We start from the raw sequence: 18,496 nt of genomic DNA, 5'->3' as shown, positions 1-18,496 counted from the left end.
CGAGTCCGGCCTGCGGCCCTCCCCAGTGTGAGTGCCAAGGGGAGCGTCCTCTCGCTGTATCCCAGCACCTGCATGTACTCAGTAAATGTGCTCAATAAATATTTCTGGGGTGCATAAAGGGAACAACAAAATGGGCAGCAGGAGGCAGAAAAAGAAATCTTGGTTGGTGAGGGGCTGATTCTAAGAAACTAAGCTGATTTTAAACCTGGAATCCCCCAAGTGCCCCTCCGCAGGTACCTGGGCTGTGTCTGGTTTCTCACTCCCACCCACCTCCAGCACAAGCCTTGGTCCTGGCCGCAGAAGGAAGGAAGCTGACGTTTTTTGAGAGTCTGGGCTGCACCCTGTACATGGGCGACCTCTCCAATTTCTCCCCAGGGTAGGTCAGGCCGCCCCCATTATTAAGACAGGAAACTCCAGCCCAGAGAGGGGGAGTGACTCACCCAAGGTGGCACAGCCAGGAGGTGTCAGAGTCAGGATTCAGACCCAGGTCCACTGGCTCCCCCCAAAATCTTCCCACCCCCAGGGTCACTGTGGGCTCGCTTGGTCCCCTTCCCCTCCCCCTGAAAGGCGATAAGGAACAGTCTGGACTTTGTGCGGCTCTGCAGGCAGGACCTGGGGGGCTGGGCTTGGTGTCTGTCCCAGGCAGTGCCCTGGTCTCGGCACGTGACCTGGGGGTCACCCACGTGCCTCGGAGGGAGGGAGGCTGTCATCACGTGCCCACAGACACACGTGCGGCTCACACTCGCGCACGCAGGAAGCTCACGTCGGCACAGACACACGAGTGGCCTTGGGAATACGGCAGAACCACGGCCGAGCTCCGTGTCCACAGGCACGCAGGCCACTCACACGCGCAGCCACGCCAGCGGGCACCTGAGCCCCAGACGTGCACTGTAAACACGAGGCTCAGGGGTCCCAGCCGGGAGACCAAGGGCTGCAGGCCTCGTTACACCTCAGCCCAGGTGACCCTGTCCGTGGCTCGTGGCTCAGTGGCATGGCCAGCTCTGGACGGCCAGTCGGCCTCACTAGCTGGCCTGGGGCCCAGGCCCTGCAGGTGGAGGGGCCATGACCACCCACTGGCGGAGGTAGCTCCTGGGGGGCCCTTCGTCCCTGGGGCTACTGAAGTCATGCTCCACGGGGCTGCCGCAGTCAGAGTCCACAAAGCCGCTGTCAAACGTGTCCATGTCCAGGCCAGCTGGGGGTGAACCTGCCTCGCTGTCCGACACCCCTCGGGGCGACCCGCCATCCCAGGGCGGCCCGGGGGCCCAACCCTCCTCATCCTTGAGGTGCAGCTTTATCCTGCCAAGCAGGCTGCCCAGGGGGTCCCCCGGCCCGGCAGGGCCACTGGCTGAGACGCAGCCACAGGATAGGACTGTGGCCCCCGTGCCCGGAAGCGAGTCCTCCGTGCCCGGGCCAGGCTCCAGGCTGGTGTCCAGGTTCAGGGCTGGGTAGCCGTCATCCCCGCAGGTGCAAGGCCAGGTGCACAGCCCCTCTGCGTCCACCACGGTCACCGTGTCGATGGATACCAGGCCGTATGGCCGGTCCCTCTCCTGGCTGTGAGCTGAGCTGCCCAAGCTGCCGGCGGTGGAGTGGGCTGGGCCCCAGGAGCCCGGCTCAAGCACCCCGTCGGCTTCCACCAGGTCTGGGGGCTCTGGCAGCTCTGTGGGCACCAGCCCCTTGGCTGCAGTCTGCGGTAGGCACTGGCTGTGCATCTCCAGGGACAAGGGCACCCCTGGGCTCCAGGATCTCAGTTCCAGGCTGGAAGCAGTGAAGGGGGTGCCCACCCATTTCTGCGAGAGAGAAGAGGAGGGAGAGTCATGGATGGGATGGGGGACAAGGGGTGGCGGGGGAGCATATCAACAGACAGACACAGAGACAAGACAGACGGCAAGAGAGAAAGAGACAAAGACTCCAGAAGATAAAGAGAGAGATGGGGGTGGGGGGAGTTGAGCACCGTGCTGTGTCCCTATCCAGGGACAGTTCCTGTCGCCGTCCCGGCCTCCCTGGGCCTCAGTCTCCCTGCCTATAGCAGGGAGCTACGGCCCTCAGCAGCGTGCAGGCGCAGACAGTCTGCTGCTCAGTGGCCTGGGGTCTGTATGGGTGTGGGTCCAAGATTCCCCAGCTGCGGGGACGAGGGGCGGGAGGCCCTGAGAGCTGAGTGACAGAGCCCTCACCAGGCCTTCTGTTTTACGTCCTCGGGGAGATTTCTCGAAACCACGCATTCTTCTGTTTGTGTCCTCACTAGAGTGGACACATGACCAGGGGAGAAGCCCCAATTCTTCTGGTCACGGCTGTGTCCCCAGAGGCTCACACAGTGCCTGGCACACAGTAGGCACCCAATAAATGTATATTAACTAAATGAATGAATGGAGTGGATCAAGGGCCAGCCACTCAGAATAGATAAGGGCTGTGGGGTGACAATGGACTGAGGCAGCTGTCCCTAAACTTTAAGGATCCCCCTGCCCTCACCTGCCAGGGGTCCCACTCATGACACAGGGTCTCCATCCAGTTGGCAGGGAAAATCCCTGAGAACCAGAATCTCCCAGTTTTGAGCCTACTCCATCAGAAAACTCCTCTCAGAACCCTGCTGAGGCCACTACCACTGATTTGAAGTCACTTCTCAGCTGTGTGGCCTTGAGCCAGTTACCTACCCTCTCTGTGCCTCAGTTTCTGCATCTGTAAAATGGGCCTGCTAATAGTCCCCACTCCACAGGGTGGTTGTGGGGATTAAATGATAAATTAAATAACATCTGTGGCGCTCCTAGCAGGGTGCCTGGTGCACAGCAAGTGCTGTAAGAGTATTGGTAAAACAAACACAAAATAGATGTGATATTTGAGCTTCAGGGAAAGTGCAGAGGAAAGAGGAAAGGGTTTATCCAATGTGGGCTGCAGCCTAGGCTCCTCCCCTGCCCGGCTCTGAGCCTCAGTCTCCTCGTGGTTCCCCTGGGATGGTGGAGCACACACCCTCCCCACTTGCAGGGGCTGCTAAGAGGATGAAAGGGTGGAGGTGAGACAGCGCTCAGTGAGTGCCAAGCAGATGGCATGTCGCACTTCCTGACTTCCAGACTCTGCTGGAGCAGATGGGTCACCACATCCTCTCTGCGGTGACTGCCGCCACCGGGTGGGGGGTGGTAAATAGGCACAGAGAACCCAAGGGCGATGGCGCTGGTAGCGGGGGTTGGGGCCTGGATGGGGCTGGTGTATTTTGCAGGCAGGGCCATATCCTTCCCAGAAGCTGCTCCCTCCCCACCTCCATAGCAAGGGCTTCTACCAAAGGACCAGGAGGCCACTTCGTGGCTCAAGGGACCACCTGGCTCACCCTCTCTCCCAGTTTGACTCCTTGGGCTGGAAAATGCTGCAGGATCTTGTTTAATTCTTATGCCAACTCTGCCCCACTGGAATTATTTCCTGCACTTTGCATGTGCAGAGACTGAAGCCTGGTTCCAGCCCGGGTCGGGAATCTGGGTGCCCCAGGCCTACAGGGTGGGGCTGGTGGTCTAGATGTGTGGGTGGAAGCAAGCTCCCAGAGTGTGAGAGGCTCCCAGGGGCTCATCATGTGGTGGGGACACTCACCTTGAAGTCTCCGCTGTGGCCCACGTACAGGGGCTGGAAGAAGGGCTCTGGGCTGGGCACCTGCACCCACACATTTTTCCATAGCCTGGAGGGCAGAGACGAGGTGAGCCCCCCGCACCTCCCAGAGGGCAGCCGGGCCTCCCGCTCAGAGGCTCCCCAAATGTGTCCTGCGGGAGGCTCAGAGCCTCCAAGACACACCCAGGCCCCTCCCTTCCGCCCCTCTGCCCCAGGCCTCAGTGTTCACATCTGTAAAATGGGGCAGCGAGTCTCCTGAAGGTGCTCCAAGTTTAAGGGCTTGGCTGCCTGTTCTCTGCTAAGCCAGTGCTGGCCCCTGAGCCGTGACTTCCTCCTCCACCACCAGGGATGAGCCAACAGCCAATTCCATGGGGCTGTAGGGAGGGGTCAGGAAGTGTAGGCACAGCGCCAGGCACCCCAGCACCCAGAGACTGGTCTGCAACACCCTCTGTGATTCGCAGGCTTCTCTGCCTGGAACAGGGTATGCAGGGCCCCCGCCCAGTGTCTGCCACTTAGCAAGGGCTCAGCCCCAGCCAGCAGCATGCACGAAGGCCAGGGGAGCTCAGGTTTTATCAATGTTTTTAATCAGCATCAGCCCTTCTCTCGATGGCCACGTTCAGCAGAAACCCCATACATAAAGAGATAAAGGCAAAACCTCTGGTTCTGAAGCAGGATTGTCAGGGGGGTTCTTCCACCAGCCCTTAACCCCCACCTGGCGGCCCCTCCTGACCCTCAGGACTCAAAGCTTAGAATTCACTGGACAAGATCACAGCTGAGGTCACTGTTATGAGCACTTCATAACACTTCTCCTCCACTTCACTGCTGTGTGACTTTGGGCAAGTTCCTAGACAGCTCTGTGCCTCAGTTTCCCCATTTGTCAAATGGAAGTAAATGCCGCGTATCAAGCTCATCTGGCTGCTGTGAGGGTTAAGCATGTGCTCTACACAGTGCCCAGTTTAGTATCACCATCACTGTCATTACTATTGTCATGGTGACAGGTGTGTCCTCCGGTCCCGGCCCAGGCTGAGCCCCTCCCTGCCACCCTGTTCCCTGGCCTCACCTCCAAGCCTGATGGATCTTCGGGCCTAAGATGACAAGGACGAGGCATGCGAGGACCAAGATGGGAAGCAGGTGAGGGTACAAGTCTCCCTTTATCTCTGGGAAGGAAGAAAACACTGGGTGAATTTGACCAACCTCTACGAGAGGCCACCTGGGCTGGGTGTGGAGGGCACTGGGTCTGGGCTGGAGTGGAAGTGGGTGGGAAGGCTGCTGGTGCCTCGCGGTGGGATGGACCTGGCTTCAACTCCTGCTCCCACCCCCACCCTAGGCAAGTGATTTCATCTCTCTGAACCTCAGTTTTCTCATCTGCAAAATGGGGATAATAATTCCCACTTCACAGATACATTAGGAGGATCAAAGGCCCCGCCAGGAGAAGCACCTGGCACCCAATGCAGGGCCTGGCGAGCAGGGGCCCCAGAAATGCTGTGGAACAGCTACAAGGGGATGCATGACTGAGTGGGAACCTTCCAGCCGTGCTGAAAATCTCAGGGCTCAGGGCCGCTGCACTAGGACAAGATTTAGTACAAGGAGTGGGTGTCCATCCCTGCTTCACATCTTACCTTCTGGCTGGGTGTGAAAGACGACTGGGTCACTCCACTCGCTCCAGGTCCCCTGGAAGGAGGAGCCAGGCTGGGGCCCTGCCCGCACCTGCAGCTCGTAGCTTGAGCCTTTGTGGAACTCCAAGGGCAGGAGAGAGACGCTTCTCGAATCCACTGAGATCAGCTTTCTCCCTGGACTCTGCCAACCCAGGGAAAGGATGCGCTGGGTTAGGACCGCCCAGGCCAGCCCCCGCCTCCAGCAGAACCACCCTTTACCAGCCCCCAGGAAAGGGGTGGAGTTTCTCCTGGCAAGTCTCCACCCCCTCCACAAGAGTCAGTCTGAGCTCTGGCCACTCCGGTGTGGGCAGCACAGAGCCGCGGGCGCTGCCCTGGCCTTGCCTGTGATACAGTGCTTTGGTCGCTTTCTCTCTGAGCCCAGCTCAGTCACTCACAGCCCCACAGGGGACCCTGCCTGCTGGGCCTGGGAATGTCCCGGGAAGAGCAGTGGCCGTTCCTGGGCATGTTTAGCTGGCAGCATTCCAGACTTCGGACACTTCTGTAATTCTTCAACAGTGGCTACTTTCAACAGTGGGCATTTCTGGGCGTCTTTAACGACAGGCGTCTTAGCAATGGGTACCTCTGGAAGTCCTCCACTGGGGATGGTCTAAACTATGGCATTTATGAAAATCTTAAACTGGGACCATTCTAAAGGATGGATAATTCTAGAACACTTCATCTGTGACTGTTCTAAATAGTGGGCCATTCTGGAACTCTCCAACACTCTAAACAAAGAATGCCTCTAGAAGCCTTCACCCCGCCCCAGTCCTCTGAGGGTCTCACCAGAGCCCAGGGGTCTCCGAGCTTCCTGTACCGCAGCTCATACTGAAGTTTGCCCTTCAGCGCGTACAAATTGTAATCGGAGCTCCAGGAGATGTTATAATGTCCAGAGAAGGTCACCGTCACATTGAAAGGGGGAGATGGCTTGACTTAGAGGAAAAAGCCAGAAAGATAAAATGGGATGAGATTTTGCAGCAGCTGAGAATGATGCTCTCCTTGATGAGATCAAGACTAATGACCCTGAATGACTTGGGGTAAAGCATCCCCTGTCTCTGGGCCTTAGTTTACTCATCTGAGAAATGAGAGATTTAGATGAGTCTAAAGTGGGGGTGCTACGACTCAGGGGGGCAAGAATGCAGACTGGCGTAGCCGGGGAGTGGGCGGAAACCAACGACACCCACTCATTCTCCATTTCTTTTCTAAATGATGGCATCATTTTCTTTTTACGCGGGCCTCTCACTGTTGTGGCCTCTCCCAACTGTGGAGCACAGGCTCCGGACGCGCAGGCTCAGCGGCCATGGCTCACGGGCCCAGCCGCTCCGGGGCATGTGGGATCTTCCCAGACCGGGGCACGAACCCGTGTCCCCTGCATCGGCAGGCGGACTCTCAACCACTGCGCCACCAGGGAAGCCCGAATCACTTTATTTTAACTCTAGCTTCCTTGAGAATCAAAAGACTGTAATTAGCATCATGCTAATTAATTAGCACCAATTATGCTAATGATGGAAGTTACCACCTCTGAGTGCCTGCCGGGCTGCTCTACAGCGAGCATTTTGACGCCCGCAGGGGCCCTGAGAATTCGATGTGACCGTTGTCATCTCCCAGACATCTTCTGGAAAGTGCGTGAGCAGAGATCTGGGCCACAACACCACGCCCTCCTGGGCTCTGTGATCCGGCTTGCCATATGCCCCTGTCTTGGGGATCTTAGCTCCTTGGGACAGAGGTTTTGTTCTCCAGGTCAGTGCTGTGTCCGCAGCTCCTAGGACAGAGCCGGCACACAGCAGGCCCTCAAGAGATACTTGTTAAACCAACAAATGAACCTTCCAGGGATTCCAAAAAGGAACTCTGAGGCTACGGACGACTCAGCACCAAGGCCTGCGATGTTCAGGAGGCTGCGGCGAGGGCTTTATTGTCATTGCTATTTCAGCGATGGGTCCTTTGGGACTGGAATAACTGCTAAGCCCTCTCCTATTTTCCCCAGGCCGACGGAGACCTGGTTTTCCACTTCCCTGTACGTCCTGGGCTGGGTGGTGAGGACCACAGCTGGGGATCAGGGATGGGGTCAAGGATGGGGGCCCAGAGCCCAGGAGGGGGAAGGGAGTAGAACACTGCCCCCTGGCTTCAGGCCCTGGCAGGGAGGGGGAAAGGGAGAGCGCCAGAGAGAAATGGGACTTGGAGCCGCCCTGCGAGGTGGAGGGGCCATGGAGCAGTTCCTTCTCCTCTGCAGGGCAGGGGGAGGCTTGCAGTCTGCCCCGCTCACTGAGAGGGGCAAGGGGGCGCCCCTGCTCCCACGCCTGGATCTGCATGGCTGAGTGACCGTGTGCGTATGTGTGCATATGGGCGTGTGTGAGAGAGCGTGGGCCTGTGTCCAGGCTGGCTAGGCCCAGGGCTGCTGGGACACCCGTGCATTTGTCCAAGGGTGTATTTATGAGTGTGCGTGTGAGAGACTCTGGGTGTGTCTGCGTGTGTGTGAACCTTCATTCACACCTTGTGCAGTGTGACACCCACTCAGCGAAGTGGTGCAAACCTGGACCCCCTCCAGGTGACAGACACCCTCTCACCCCCCTGCCCCACCACTGGGAACCTAGGGCCAAAATCCCCCAGAGATTCCTCGCAGAGGCTGGGCCTTCCCGAGGAGGGCAGGACTCTCTTAGCAGTCTGCATTTGCATGCCTCTGAGCACGGGCTTCTCACCCCCTCCGTGGAAATCCCACTTTGGGGACACACACACACACACACACACACACACACACACACACTAAAAGCTGCCTCCTGGACCGGCCCTGGGTCTGGACCCACAGAGACAACTTCTTCCACCAGCCAGCACCGCCCCTCCACCCCGCCCCCGGCCTGGAGGGAAATTCCAGGCCTCACTGGAGCTAATGAATGGGAGAAAACTCAGGGAAGTTTTTCTCTTGGGACTCAGTGTCCCCACTTGCCTCATAATGTAGACAGAATCCCTAAGAGTCAGGGTTAAAAGGGCCCTCACTCTGCAAATAGGGAACTGGTCCAAGTTCACAGATAGGCAGGGCTGAACCAGAACTGAAGGCCGAGATCCTGGGTCCCAGTCCAGCTCCTTTTCATACCGCGGCTGCCTCTCTTTGGTTAAAGCTCAAACCTAGTTATCAACCCGTCACACCTTAGTAAATATCGGTGCACCTACAGAGCAGAACTCTAAGGGGAGGTAAGGACATAGGACAGGTCAGCTATGATGGTGGGGGAAGGGGAGCCGTCTCAGGGACCATGTGTCCTCCTCAGCTCTGGGGTCCAAGGGATACTCACTGCTTTTAGCCAGGACAAAGCTGCCGCACTCCTGGGAGTGATTGCCCGAATGGTCTGTCATGTTGACACTGAAAACGTCGTCGGCCATGTATTGGAGCACATCCATGTGGCACGTGTACTCTGCATGCGTGGCATTGTGGGTGGACCAGCAGAGGCTGCAGGAGGTGACCTCGTCCTCCAGTTCTCCATATGAGTCTTGCCTTCAAGGACAGAGCAGCCGGTTATGGCTGGAAGCCAGCGGGGCTCAGGGCAGAGGGCCAGGACCCCAGCCCAGAATCTTGGGGCTGGGAGGGAGTTGAAGTGGTGCCGGGGGTCACCTGGTCGAATTACCCCTTTCCCCGGGAAGATACTCCTCCCCTGAAGTAGCCCTGATGGATGGTGTCCAGGCTCGGCTTGTATGCCTCCAAGGGACTGGGAACTCACTACCTCATTTAAGGACAGCAGCTTTTAACTTTGGAAATTTGGGCCATTCTTGCCTGGACTGAGCCTAAAGCTGTCCCTGTCAGTTCCATCAACTGTATCACTGTCCTACAGAAAGGGTGCTAAGCATTTCAGTTCTCCTTCCTGACCTCCTCTGTCCAACATCTGCTGAATACCTAATAAGTGCTTGTGCTCAGGGCCAAGATAAGAGCCAAATGAACTTCATCCCCTGCTTTGGGTGAACTACCAGGGAGGCTATTGGTATAAGGTTGGGGGAAAATGCTCTGGCTTTTTAACTGCCAGTGGGCAGAAACAGTGGGTTTTGAAGTATGTATAGGAGTTCACCAGATATTTATTTCCCTACCTACATCTTCAGGCTGTGAACATGACCACCCTTGAAGGCTAATATGGATGTGTGGACTCAGTTATTTGCTAAATATTTGCTGGAATAGAAACTTCTGCTGAATAAAGTCTCTCTAAACCTCTTGAACAGCAGCCAGGAGGATCTTTAAAAACTGCCTGTCACCCCCATGCCTAAAACCCTCGGGTGGCTTCTCATCACCCACACAATAAAAGCTGGCCCTGGGCTTCCCTGGTGGCGCAGTGGTTGAGAGTCCGCCTGCTGATGCAGGGGACGCGGGTTCGTGCCCTGGTCTGGGAAGATCCCACATGCCGCGGAGTGGCTGGACCCGTGAGCCATGGCTGCTGAGCCTGTGCATCCAGAGCCTGTGCTCCGCAACGGGAGAGGCCACACAGTGAGAGGCCCGTGTACCGGGGGCGGGGGGCGGGGGGGAAGCTGGGCCTTGCTTACCTCTCATCTCCTTTGCTTGTTGTTCTCTCTCACACTGGCTCACTCTGCTCTGGCCCCACTGACCTCCTCGCTGTCCCTCAGACTCATTAGTCTCTCCCTACCTCAGGACCTTTACACTTGCAGTGCCCTCTGCCTGCACTGCCCTTTCCCCAGCTCACTGGCTGCCTCCTTCTCACCCAGAAAGGCCTGCCCCGACCCCCCTGGCTAAAGCAGACCTTCTCCCCATGTCACTCGCTTTCCACCCAAGGCTCAAGGTTCCTGGACTTTAAAGCACTCATTATTCTCAGGAAGCATCCTGTTGGTTGTTTTCGTTTTTCTTGTCTGTCTCCCCAGCCACTCCCCACCTGCAGTAAGTCAGCTCCGGGACCAGCTGGGACCTGGTCTGTCTTAGGCTCTACTGGGCCCCCAGTGCCTGCAAGTGTCTGGCAAGAGCTTAATAAATATGTTCTGAAGAAGTAACTGAATGAACGAATGAATGGGTGATGACAGAATGAAAGCCAGCTGTTCTTTATCCTGATCAGCACGTTGACAAAAACTCTCCTTGACCAGGCTCAACTCAGGCTCCTCAGAACTCTCTCCTCGACGAGGCCCTGACTTTGGGACTCCCAAGCTCGTCTCTGCGTTGTCTAATGTTAGCAAGAATCCTGCTAAGTCATTTTAGCCAGAATCTTCCATCCTTGATATCTGATCGAATTCCTCATCCTCCACCACCCCCAGGTGATGTGGGCTCACCCTGGGCTTCCATTAGCAAGAATCCTGTTAAGTCAGTTTAGCTGGAAGCCCCCTTACCCCTGATGTTTCCTCTTAGTATTTTTCCATCCATTGACCTGCTCCTTAGCTATAAATTCCTAATTTTCCTTGTTGTATTCGAGTTGAGCCCAAGCTCTCTTCCCCACACCAAAACCCCACGCAGCAGTCCCTACACCCATCATGATGGTCTTTTTTTTTTTTTTAAGAATCCCTTATATATTCTTTTTTTTTAAATAAATTTATTTACTTATTTATTTTTGGCTGCGTTGGGTCTTCGTTTCTGCGCGCGGGCTTTCTCTAGTTGTGGTGAGGGGGCTCTCTTCATTGCGGTGTGCAGGCTTCTCATCGCAGTGGCTTCTCTTGTTGCGGAGCACAGGCTCTAGGTGCGTAGGCTTCAGTAGTTGTGGCACGTGGGCTCAGTAGTTGTGGCTCACGGGCTCTAGAGCGCAGGCTCAGTAATTGTTGCGCACGGGCTTCGTTGCTCCGTGGCATGTGGGATTTTCCCGGACCAGCGCTCGAAACTGTGTCCCCTGCATTGGCAGGCGGATTCTTAACCACTGAGCCACCAGGGAAGCCCGATCATTACGGTCTTGAATAAAGTCTGCCTTACCATTCTTTAACAAGTGCAATGAAAAAGTTTTCTTTAACAATAGGGACCCATGAATCTTGGAGTCAGACTGCCTGTGTTTGAATCTCAGCTCCACCATTCACTGGCTGTGTGACCTTGGGCAAACTGCATAACCTCTCTGAACCCTAGTGTCCTCGTTTGTTAAATGGGAGTAATAATTGTGAGGATGGGAAGTGATGGTTCATGTGAAGTGTAGCAGGATGCCGGGCATGTATTCAGTGTTCAAAAAAATCATGTGGCAGTCTGGTCATCCTGGGGTCTCAAAACCACAGTCTGGCCTGTGTGGGCAAGAGAGTATGGTCTTTGGAGCCCTGCTCACTGGACAAGTCTCGTGAGTCCTGCATGGACATCTGTAAGGTAGGCACAGTGATTCCCAGCTCCCAGTCCCAGATCACGGTCAGTGATTCTCAGCTCATGGTGAAACCAAAAGCTGTCGGTGGAAGGGCTGAGAGAGCCCCCGGAAGTGGCAGCCATTATTTTTATTGCTAAACTACCTGCCAGGCACACAGTAGGTCCAACTCCGTCTGTGGCCTCTGGCAGTCCTGCCCCACCCCAGCCCTCCAGGGCTACCCTGAATCGCATCCCCGAGGCTGGCGAGGTCTGGCCACTTACCAGGTGAGGGTGAGCGTGCCAGGGTGCGGGGCCCTTGTCTTCAGGATGCAGGTGACCGTCTGGATGTAATCGGTGTAGCAGACGAGGTCTGAGCAGCCCCAGGCTGGAGGGTCAAGGGACACAGAGACCTTGGTTGGGGTGGGGGCTGGTCGGGGTCAGCAGAGCTGATCACCCCCTCACCCCCTTGAGGGCTGGAGGATGACGGGAAGCAGGGGTCCCAGAGCCAGGATGAATATGATGACCCTAGGGCCACTAAGATTAAGGCCTGGAGCAAGGGGGTCCTTGCCACCTAAGAATTCTATTTTTGAGCCCCCAAAGTTGCGAGGTTGGCTATGGAGACAAGACTCTCCTAACGAGAAACATCATAAACTAAGCGGGTCCCCACCCAGCGCCCTCCCCACAAGCCCTGTGTCCAGACACCAGGTCAGCATCCCTCCTGGCCGGCCTCCCTCTCCAGGTGGTGTGTCCTGAACTCCCCGGTGGCTGGGGGAATCTGCACATCCTGCGAGAGGGATTCGTGTGGTCAGTGAGAGACCACATGCTCCCTCTGTTCCCCGCAGCTGGTCCAAGACAGGACATGGACCTCGGTGACCCGGCAGTGCTTCGAGGGAGCAAGAAACCTTCAGAAAACTGAGAAGCCCTTGGATACCTTTGCCAAGATGTCTGTATTATCCTACTGCCCAAACCATCACCACCACCACCAACCAAGTGACACAGGTATGGTCCCCCTCAGGCAATTTTATTGCAAGATTTAATACTCTCCCAACTCCATCGTTAATTGCTTTACTTTGTTCTAAAAATGTTTGACAAAATCCAGTTAATAAGTTTTAGTTTAGTTTTGTTTTGTAAGATCAAGTGCCAACGCTGCTATTCCCCCTGCCTCCACCCCCCACTATTTACCAGAAATTTGTTCCTCTTTTAAATGGATTCATTCTTAGTGGCTTTTTCCTATTTTTCCTTGACTAATGAAGACCCAGGGGTTAGCAGTACATTCCTCCTGGGTCTCCATCTAGGTCAGAAGCTGGATTTGTAGTCAAGAACACTGTCACTGGAAACATCCTTTACGTCTCCTCCCATCACATTTAACAAATGAGAAAACTGAAGCTCTGAGACTGGGCCACACCTTTTGTCTCGCTCTTGGTCTGGGCTCAGGAGACCCAGGAAAGGCAAAATCTAATCTGTGCTAGTTCTTCACCTCCACACACATGGCGGACACCGCTAATCGATCATGGCCCTCACTCCCTTGGGTGTGGCCTCAGAATCCTTCTCAACACAGTTGAGTGGCTCCAGACAGCCACTACCAAGGGATCTGAGATGTGGAAAGGAATCCTGTTGGAGGAGGAAGTTTCCCTCGGGGAGGAGCACGGGGCCTGTCGGTGGACACAGAGCGGCCCGTTCAGATACTTTGCGGAGAAAAGAGGACTGATTTTGGTAGGACCAAAACCCAGGTGGCTGTGTCCTCTCTGAGTTCATCGTATCCTAGTCGTTCTCTTTCAGGGCTCCAGAACTTGGAGAGGAGCTGCCTTTCCTAGGTAGACTCAAGGCCACCAAGGGACAGGGTTTGTCCCGAACTTGTAATGAAACATTGGAGAGGGGACAGTAGTCCCTGAACTAGTGTGGAGGTGGCATCAGGGACCAGAGGGAGTAAAAACCCTGTCACCGGTCACTACCCTGAGCCCTGCGCAGAGAGCCCCCGGGCCACCCCCACCCCGCCCAGGGCTATCACAGCGTGTGGGAGGCAGTGGGAGCCGTGAAAAGTGCACACGTGACTTACACGTGCTCTGAGTCGCTATTTGTAAGCTGGAGACACTGGCCCCTCGGACGGGGTGGGGAGGTATTTAGATGGTATCACGCCAGTGCAGCCCAGGCGGCCTGCGTGTGGCACTCACCCAATGAAAGCAGTTAAGACCACGGGAATCAGGCAGATTTGGGAACCCGTCCCAGCTCTGCCACTGCCCGGCTGTGTGGCCGTGGACCTGCCTCTCACCCTCTCTGAGCCTCACAGGCTGTCGGCAGAAGGGAATGAGGATGCTCGGCCCCCGGGACACAGCAGGGGCTTGTTATTTGTGCTCACGGGGTGGGGAGAGGCAGCGGGTGACCCAAAGGCCCTTTAGAGGCTAAGACAGGATTCTGACCACTCAGAAAGGGAAAATAAAGGAGACTGACATCTGTTTCCTGATGGAGCTATTTGAGGCTTTGGGTCTTTCGGTAAAAACCGGAGTGAAATGCTTATGAGTCAGCACAGCGGCGGCTGAGGGCACCCCTGTCCCCGGGCCAGCTCCCATTCGAGCCTGTGTGCTGTGTCCCACCTCCTCTGGGAAGGCTTCCTGGATCTCTCAGCCCTGACTGCGCCCCCAAGTCTAACACCTGGCCTTTCCCTGCTCGGGTCTCGAACATCTCTCCCTCTGACTGCAACATCTCCTGCTCCTCCGGGGCTTCCTTCTAAGGCTTTGGCTGCTTTTGTCTCCACAGCCACTCTCCCCACCCAGGGAATATGTGTGCTGGCAGTGGATCCAGTGATTGTTGAGAAACATCTGCTAGGAGATGAGGAGAAACTGTGGTTAGATCACAGGCAGGACTTCCTCACGCTGAGAACTGGGAGCCAGCCAAGGCAGAGAGAAGAAGGATGAAGTCCCTCATCCTCCCGCCCCGCTTCCCTGGCCAGCGAGACGTGGAGACCGGGACTCACTTCTGGACAGTGGAGCTCTCTGGTGGGATGGGCTCTAGCTAATGCAGAGATGGCTACTGGACTTGCGCCGGCCGCAAGTGGACAGATGCCACAGACTCTGACCCTGTGGCCTCTACCCTGCCCTGGAGCCCACAAGGCCAGCCCGGCCGCTCTCCACCCACATACCACGGGGCAACTACTTACCCCCCTGGAGCATCAGCAGGAGCAGAGGGGCAGCCCAGCCGCAGAGCATGCTGCCCGCCGGAGCCTGGAAGAGACACACAGGGAGAGGGTGGGCCTGGGGCCTGGGGACCAAGGGACCCTGAACATCCTCTGGTCCCCATCCCTCCTTTGGAAGACTTGCCTCAGTTTCTTGGATTTGCTTCTGAGAAACAAGAGTTTGAGGAGCCTGAGGCTGCCCCCAAGGATTCCTGTCCCTTAGAAGTGGCTTCTTTGCCCCCTGGATCCCTACCCGCTTCTCCCCGCTTCTGCCTGGGCCCCCAGCACCATCACAAATGAGGAGGATGAAAAGGGGGAAGAGCTCACTGCTGGTCCCCCCCTGCTAAGCCTGTTGATGTAGCACGACGTGTGCACGTTTATCCATCTAGATAAGAAAGAGGGAGGCAGGGAGGGGAAAGGGGCTTGGCGGGCAGAGATCTTGCGTCCTCTTTCTTACAAAACCCCCATGTTGATGTTAGCCCAATTAATTGGCTTCTTAATGAGTAGCAAATCCAAGATTAGCCCACAAAGGAGACAGTTCCTGCATACCTAAGATAAGTTTAGCCCAATAGCGAGGGTTCCTACCCAAATACAGAGCTCCCCCGGGTTAGCCCACCAGCAAGCATGGGGGAACCCAGCTTGACCACACGAAGGTGCCCTGGACACCCTGATCTGCATGAGATGAAGAAGAGACCTCTTTGGAGACCAGAGCCAGCCTGTCCAGGAAGAGCGGACTTTGGTACCTTGGGCAGAAGAACAACCCACCAGGCTGGCAATGCCAGGCTCTTGCTGGTACTTTGTCCATTGCCCCCCCAGCTCTGTGTCTACTTGGGGAGGTACCAGCCAGAAGCCAGTGGGTCCCAAGAACCCTACCTAGATAGATCCCATGGACAGGTGTGTAGCTGGAACAGGAGCCCAGAGGGCTGACCCGTGCAGGGACCAGGTCACACACATGGCTTCTTCCGGACACCATCCCTGAACCCGGCTTCCCCCAGAGCCTACTCTGGCCCCGCTGGGAGCTTCCTCTGAGCTCCCAAATAGGTCACCAGGCAGGCAGTGGTGCAGGGCACGGACAGGTTCAGCTGCGTGGCTCTCGGCTGGTCACATCCCCTCCCTGAGCCTTAGAAGGAAAGACGGTAAAGCCTGCTTCCAGGATTCTGGTGAGGATTCAAAGCCTCCATTTATAGAATCACTGGGCCCCTGGCATAGCCCCTGGCACACAAACACTCAAGAAACAGTGATGGATACAGGCTTTTAAAGCATCAGAATGGACGGACTCCCTGAGTGATCTACCCAAGAGGTCCCCAAATGTCTCATTTTCCAAAAGTTGGCCATATTTGTAGATCATGTGCACTATTATTTATTTAATATATTTTCTATAAACAGACCCTATTAAAAATTTAACTCCAACTTCAACCTAAGCAATAATGCACATAGTTGTGTATTTTTTCCCCATAGCTGTGTATCATTCCCCAGTCAATGATTGTAAAGCATTTGAAACAGTGCCTGGCATATAGCAGATGTTATATAAGTGTTTCTTAAACAAAGCAATCAACTTACCATAAAACAAAATGCAGTGAAATGTAAAAACTAAATACAAGGATAACAAAAGACAGTAATTGAATTTTAGTGAGATACTATTCCCTGCTTAAGACTCTGATGGGGCTTCCCTGGTGGCTCAGTGGTTAAGAATCCGCCTGCCAATGCAGGGGACACTGGTTCGAGCCCTGGTTCCGGAAGATCCAACGTGCTGCGGAGCAACTAAGCCCATGTGCCACAACTACTGAGCCCGCATGCCACAACTACTGAAGCCCGTGCCCCTAGAGCCTGTGCTCTGCAACAAGAGAAGCCACTGCAATGAGAAGCCCGCGCACCGCAACGAAGAGTAGCCCCCCCTCGCCACAACTAGAGAAAGCCCGCACACAGCAACGAAGACCCAATGCAGCCAAAAATAAATAAATAAATTTATTTTTTTAAAAAAAGACTCTGATGAGTTGGAGATCTAGTTTGCCTTTGTTTAAAAAGGGAGATTAAAGAGTATTAGAGAGGTGTTGAAGACATACTAGCATCAAGCTGAGATTCTCACCCCCTCCCTCATCAGAGGATAGAAAGAAATTTGAAAAAGGTCTCACTCTCTCACTAGGGGGTCCAGGGATATTTAACACCATCTTAAACAAGCCACTCAATTCTGGGAAACATCAGCCTTGAATGATGACGTCTTCTCCTGTTTCCACAGCACCAAGTAGGAACACCTCCCGGTCCCACTACCCTCCCTGCCCTGAATCCACCCCTTATGGGGCTTCCCACTCAGTTGACTCCTGAGGGCAACAGCAACTTACTCCCCACATGCACCCAGACCAGCAGGTGTGCTTCCTGAGTGAAGGACAGAGGGTGCCTTGCAGCCTCCTACAGAGCAGTGAAGAACACCTGGCTTGGAGTCTGCCAGGTGCCAGCTGTGTGACCTTGGGCAAGTTCCTGACCTCTCTGATTCTCTGTTTTCTTATCTTTGTTGTAGGCACTAAATGCATTATTGCATGTGAAGCATTCCAGCGCAGTCCTGGATGGGATGGAGCCCTAAATTGGTGCTTATCCACCAGGCTCCAGTGCCTAGAAATGATTTCTGAGGTTGTGGTCCTTCAGACTAAAAGTTGGCCAAATTTCAGGAGAGTCTGGGGATGTGGAGAAGATTGGGGGGAGGAAGTCAAATGGAAGCAGGTACTATGGAGAACGCAAAGTGCTTAACTTCACAGTCAACAGAGAAATGCAAATGAAAACCACAATAACATGCCATTTAAATTTTATCAGATTAGTAAAAACTAAAGGTCTGACAACATCACGTGTTGCTGAGGACACAACGTAATGGGAACTCTCATTTACAGCTAGTGGAGATGTAAATTAATACAACTAGTCTGGAAAATAGTTTGGCATGGTCTAATAAACTTGAACAAGTGTTTACCCTAAGACCCAGCAATTCCACTGTGAGGTATACTACCAAGGAAACACTGGCACGTGTGTACAAGAAGCATAGGCAGAAATGTTTATAGTGGCATTGATTTTAATATTGAAAAACTGGAAACAACCTAAATATACATAAGCAAGAGAATGGAAAGATAAACTATGGTGTAATCACTCCATGTGAAAATGAATCATAGCTTCACACAACAAAGCAAATGACTCTTACAGAAAAGCAACAACAACAACCAAAAACCAACCAAAAAACCCACGAAGCAAATGACTCTTTCTGAAGCAAAAGAAAGATTAGAAAAGAACACAGGCATAATAACACCATCTGTGTCACACTTAACACCATGTAAAGCAGCTCTATATATTGTTTGGGTGAATATACATGTGTCCTGAATATAAAGAGAAATCCAAGGGAATGAAAAACATCAAATCCTGAATAGCGTAGATAAGGAGGGGATGTGATGAAGTGAGGGTCTCCAGGGGTCTCAACAGTTTGGTAAAACTGAGTGAAGCTACCATGGGTGTTGATTATGTTTTTCTTTATACCTTTTTGTATGTCCAAACTATTTCATAACATTTTAAACGTAAGTGAATCTTGGATTTATAAAATAAAATGTGGCCACTTCTGGCCATGATAGAGCTGGTATCTGAGTAACCCTCTTACTAAGAACAACTACAAGAGGAGAAAAAAAACCCACTAGAAAGCATGAGAAAGCAACCAAGTTAGATAGTACTTGAGAGGCCAGGGTGCCAGAGAGAAGGAAAATGTATTGAAATTCTGCATGCAATGTCCCCTCAAATAATTTGCCAAGTCACTGCAGATGAGTTACATTCCAGGAAAGCTAGCAGAAAGCATCCGGTAACAGGCTAAAACGCTAAGAAGAGATTTTGTCAGTTTCACAA

The 18,496-nt window shown here is 54.2% G+C and overlaps 1 protein-coding gene across 1 annotated transcript; it reads right to left on the bottom strand.

Moving 5' to 3' along the window:
* Positions 1-539: 539 nt before the first annotated feature.
* Positions 540-14,663, bottom strand: IL21R (interleukin 21 receptor; the record flags this gene model as incomplete). Its single annotated transcript, XM_079946040.1, has 8 exons — positions 540-1,787; positions 3,571-3,655; positions 4,646-4,742; positions 5,205-5,382; positions 6,024-6,169; positions 8,522-8,721; positions 11,743-11,845; positions 14,615-14,663. 8 exons carry the CDS (start codon positions 14,661-14,663, stop codon positions 1,023-1,025), a joined length of 1,623 nt encoding a protein of 540 aa, XP_079802166.1. The 3' UTR covers positions 540-1,022.
* Positions 14,664-18,496: the final 3,833 nt, after the last annotated feature.

This window comes from Stenella coeruleoalba (genome assembly GCF_951394435.1).
Source record: "Stenella coeruleoalba genome assembly, chromosome: 15".
NCBI classification, from domain to species: domain Eukaryota; kingdom Metazoa; phylum Chordata; class Mammalia; order Artiodactyla; family Delphinidae; genus Stenella; species Stenella coeruleoalba.
This window is presented reverse-complemented; position numbering and strand designations above follow the sequence as displayed.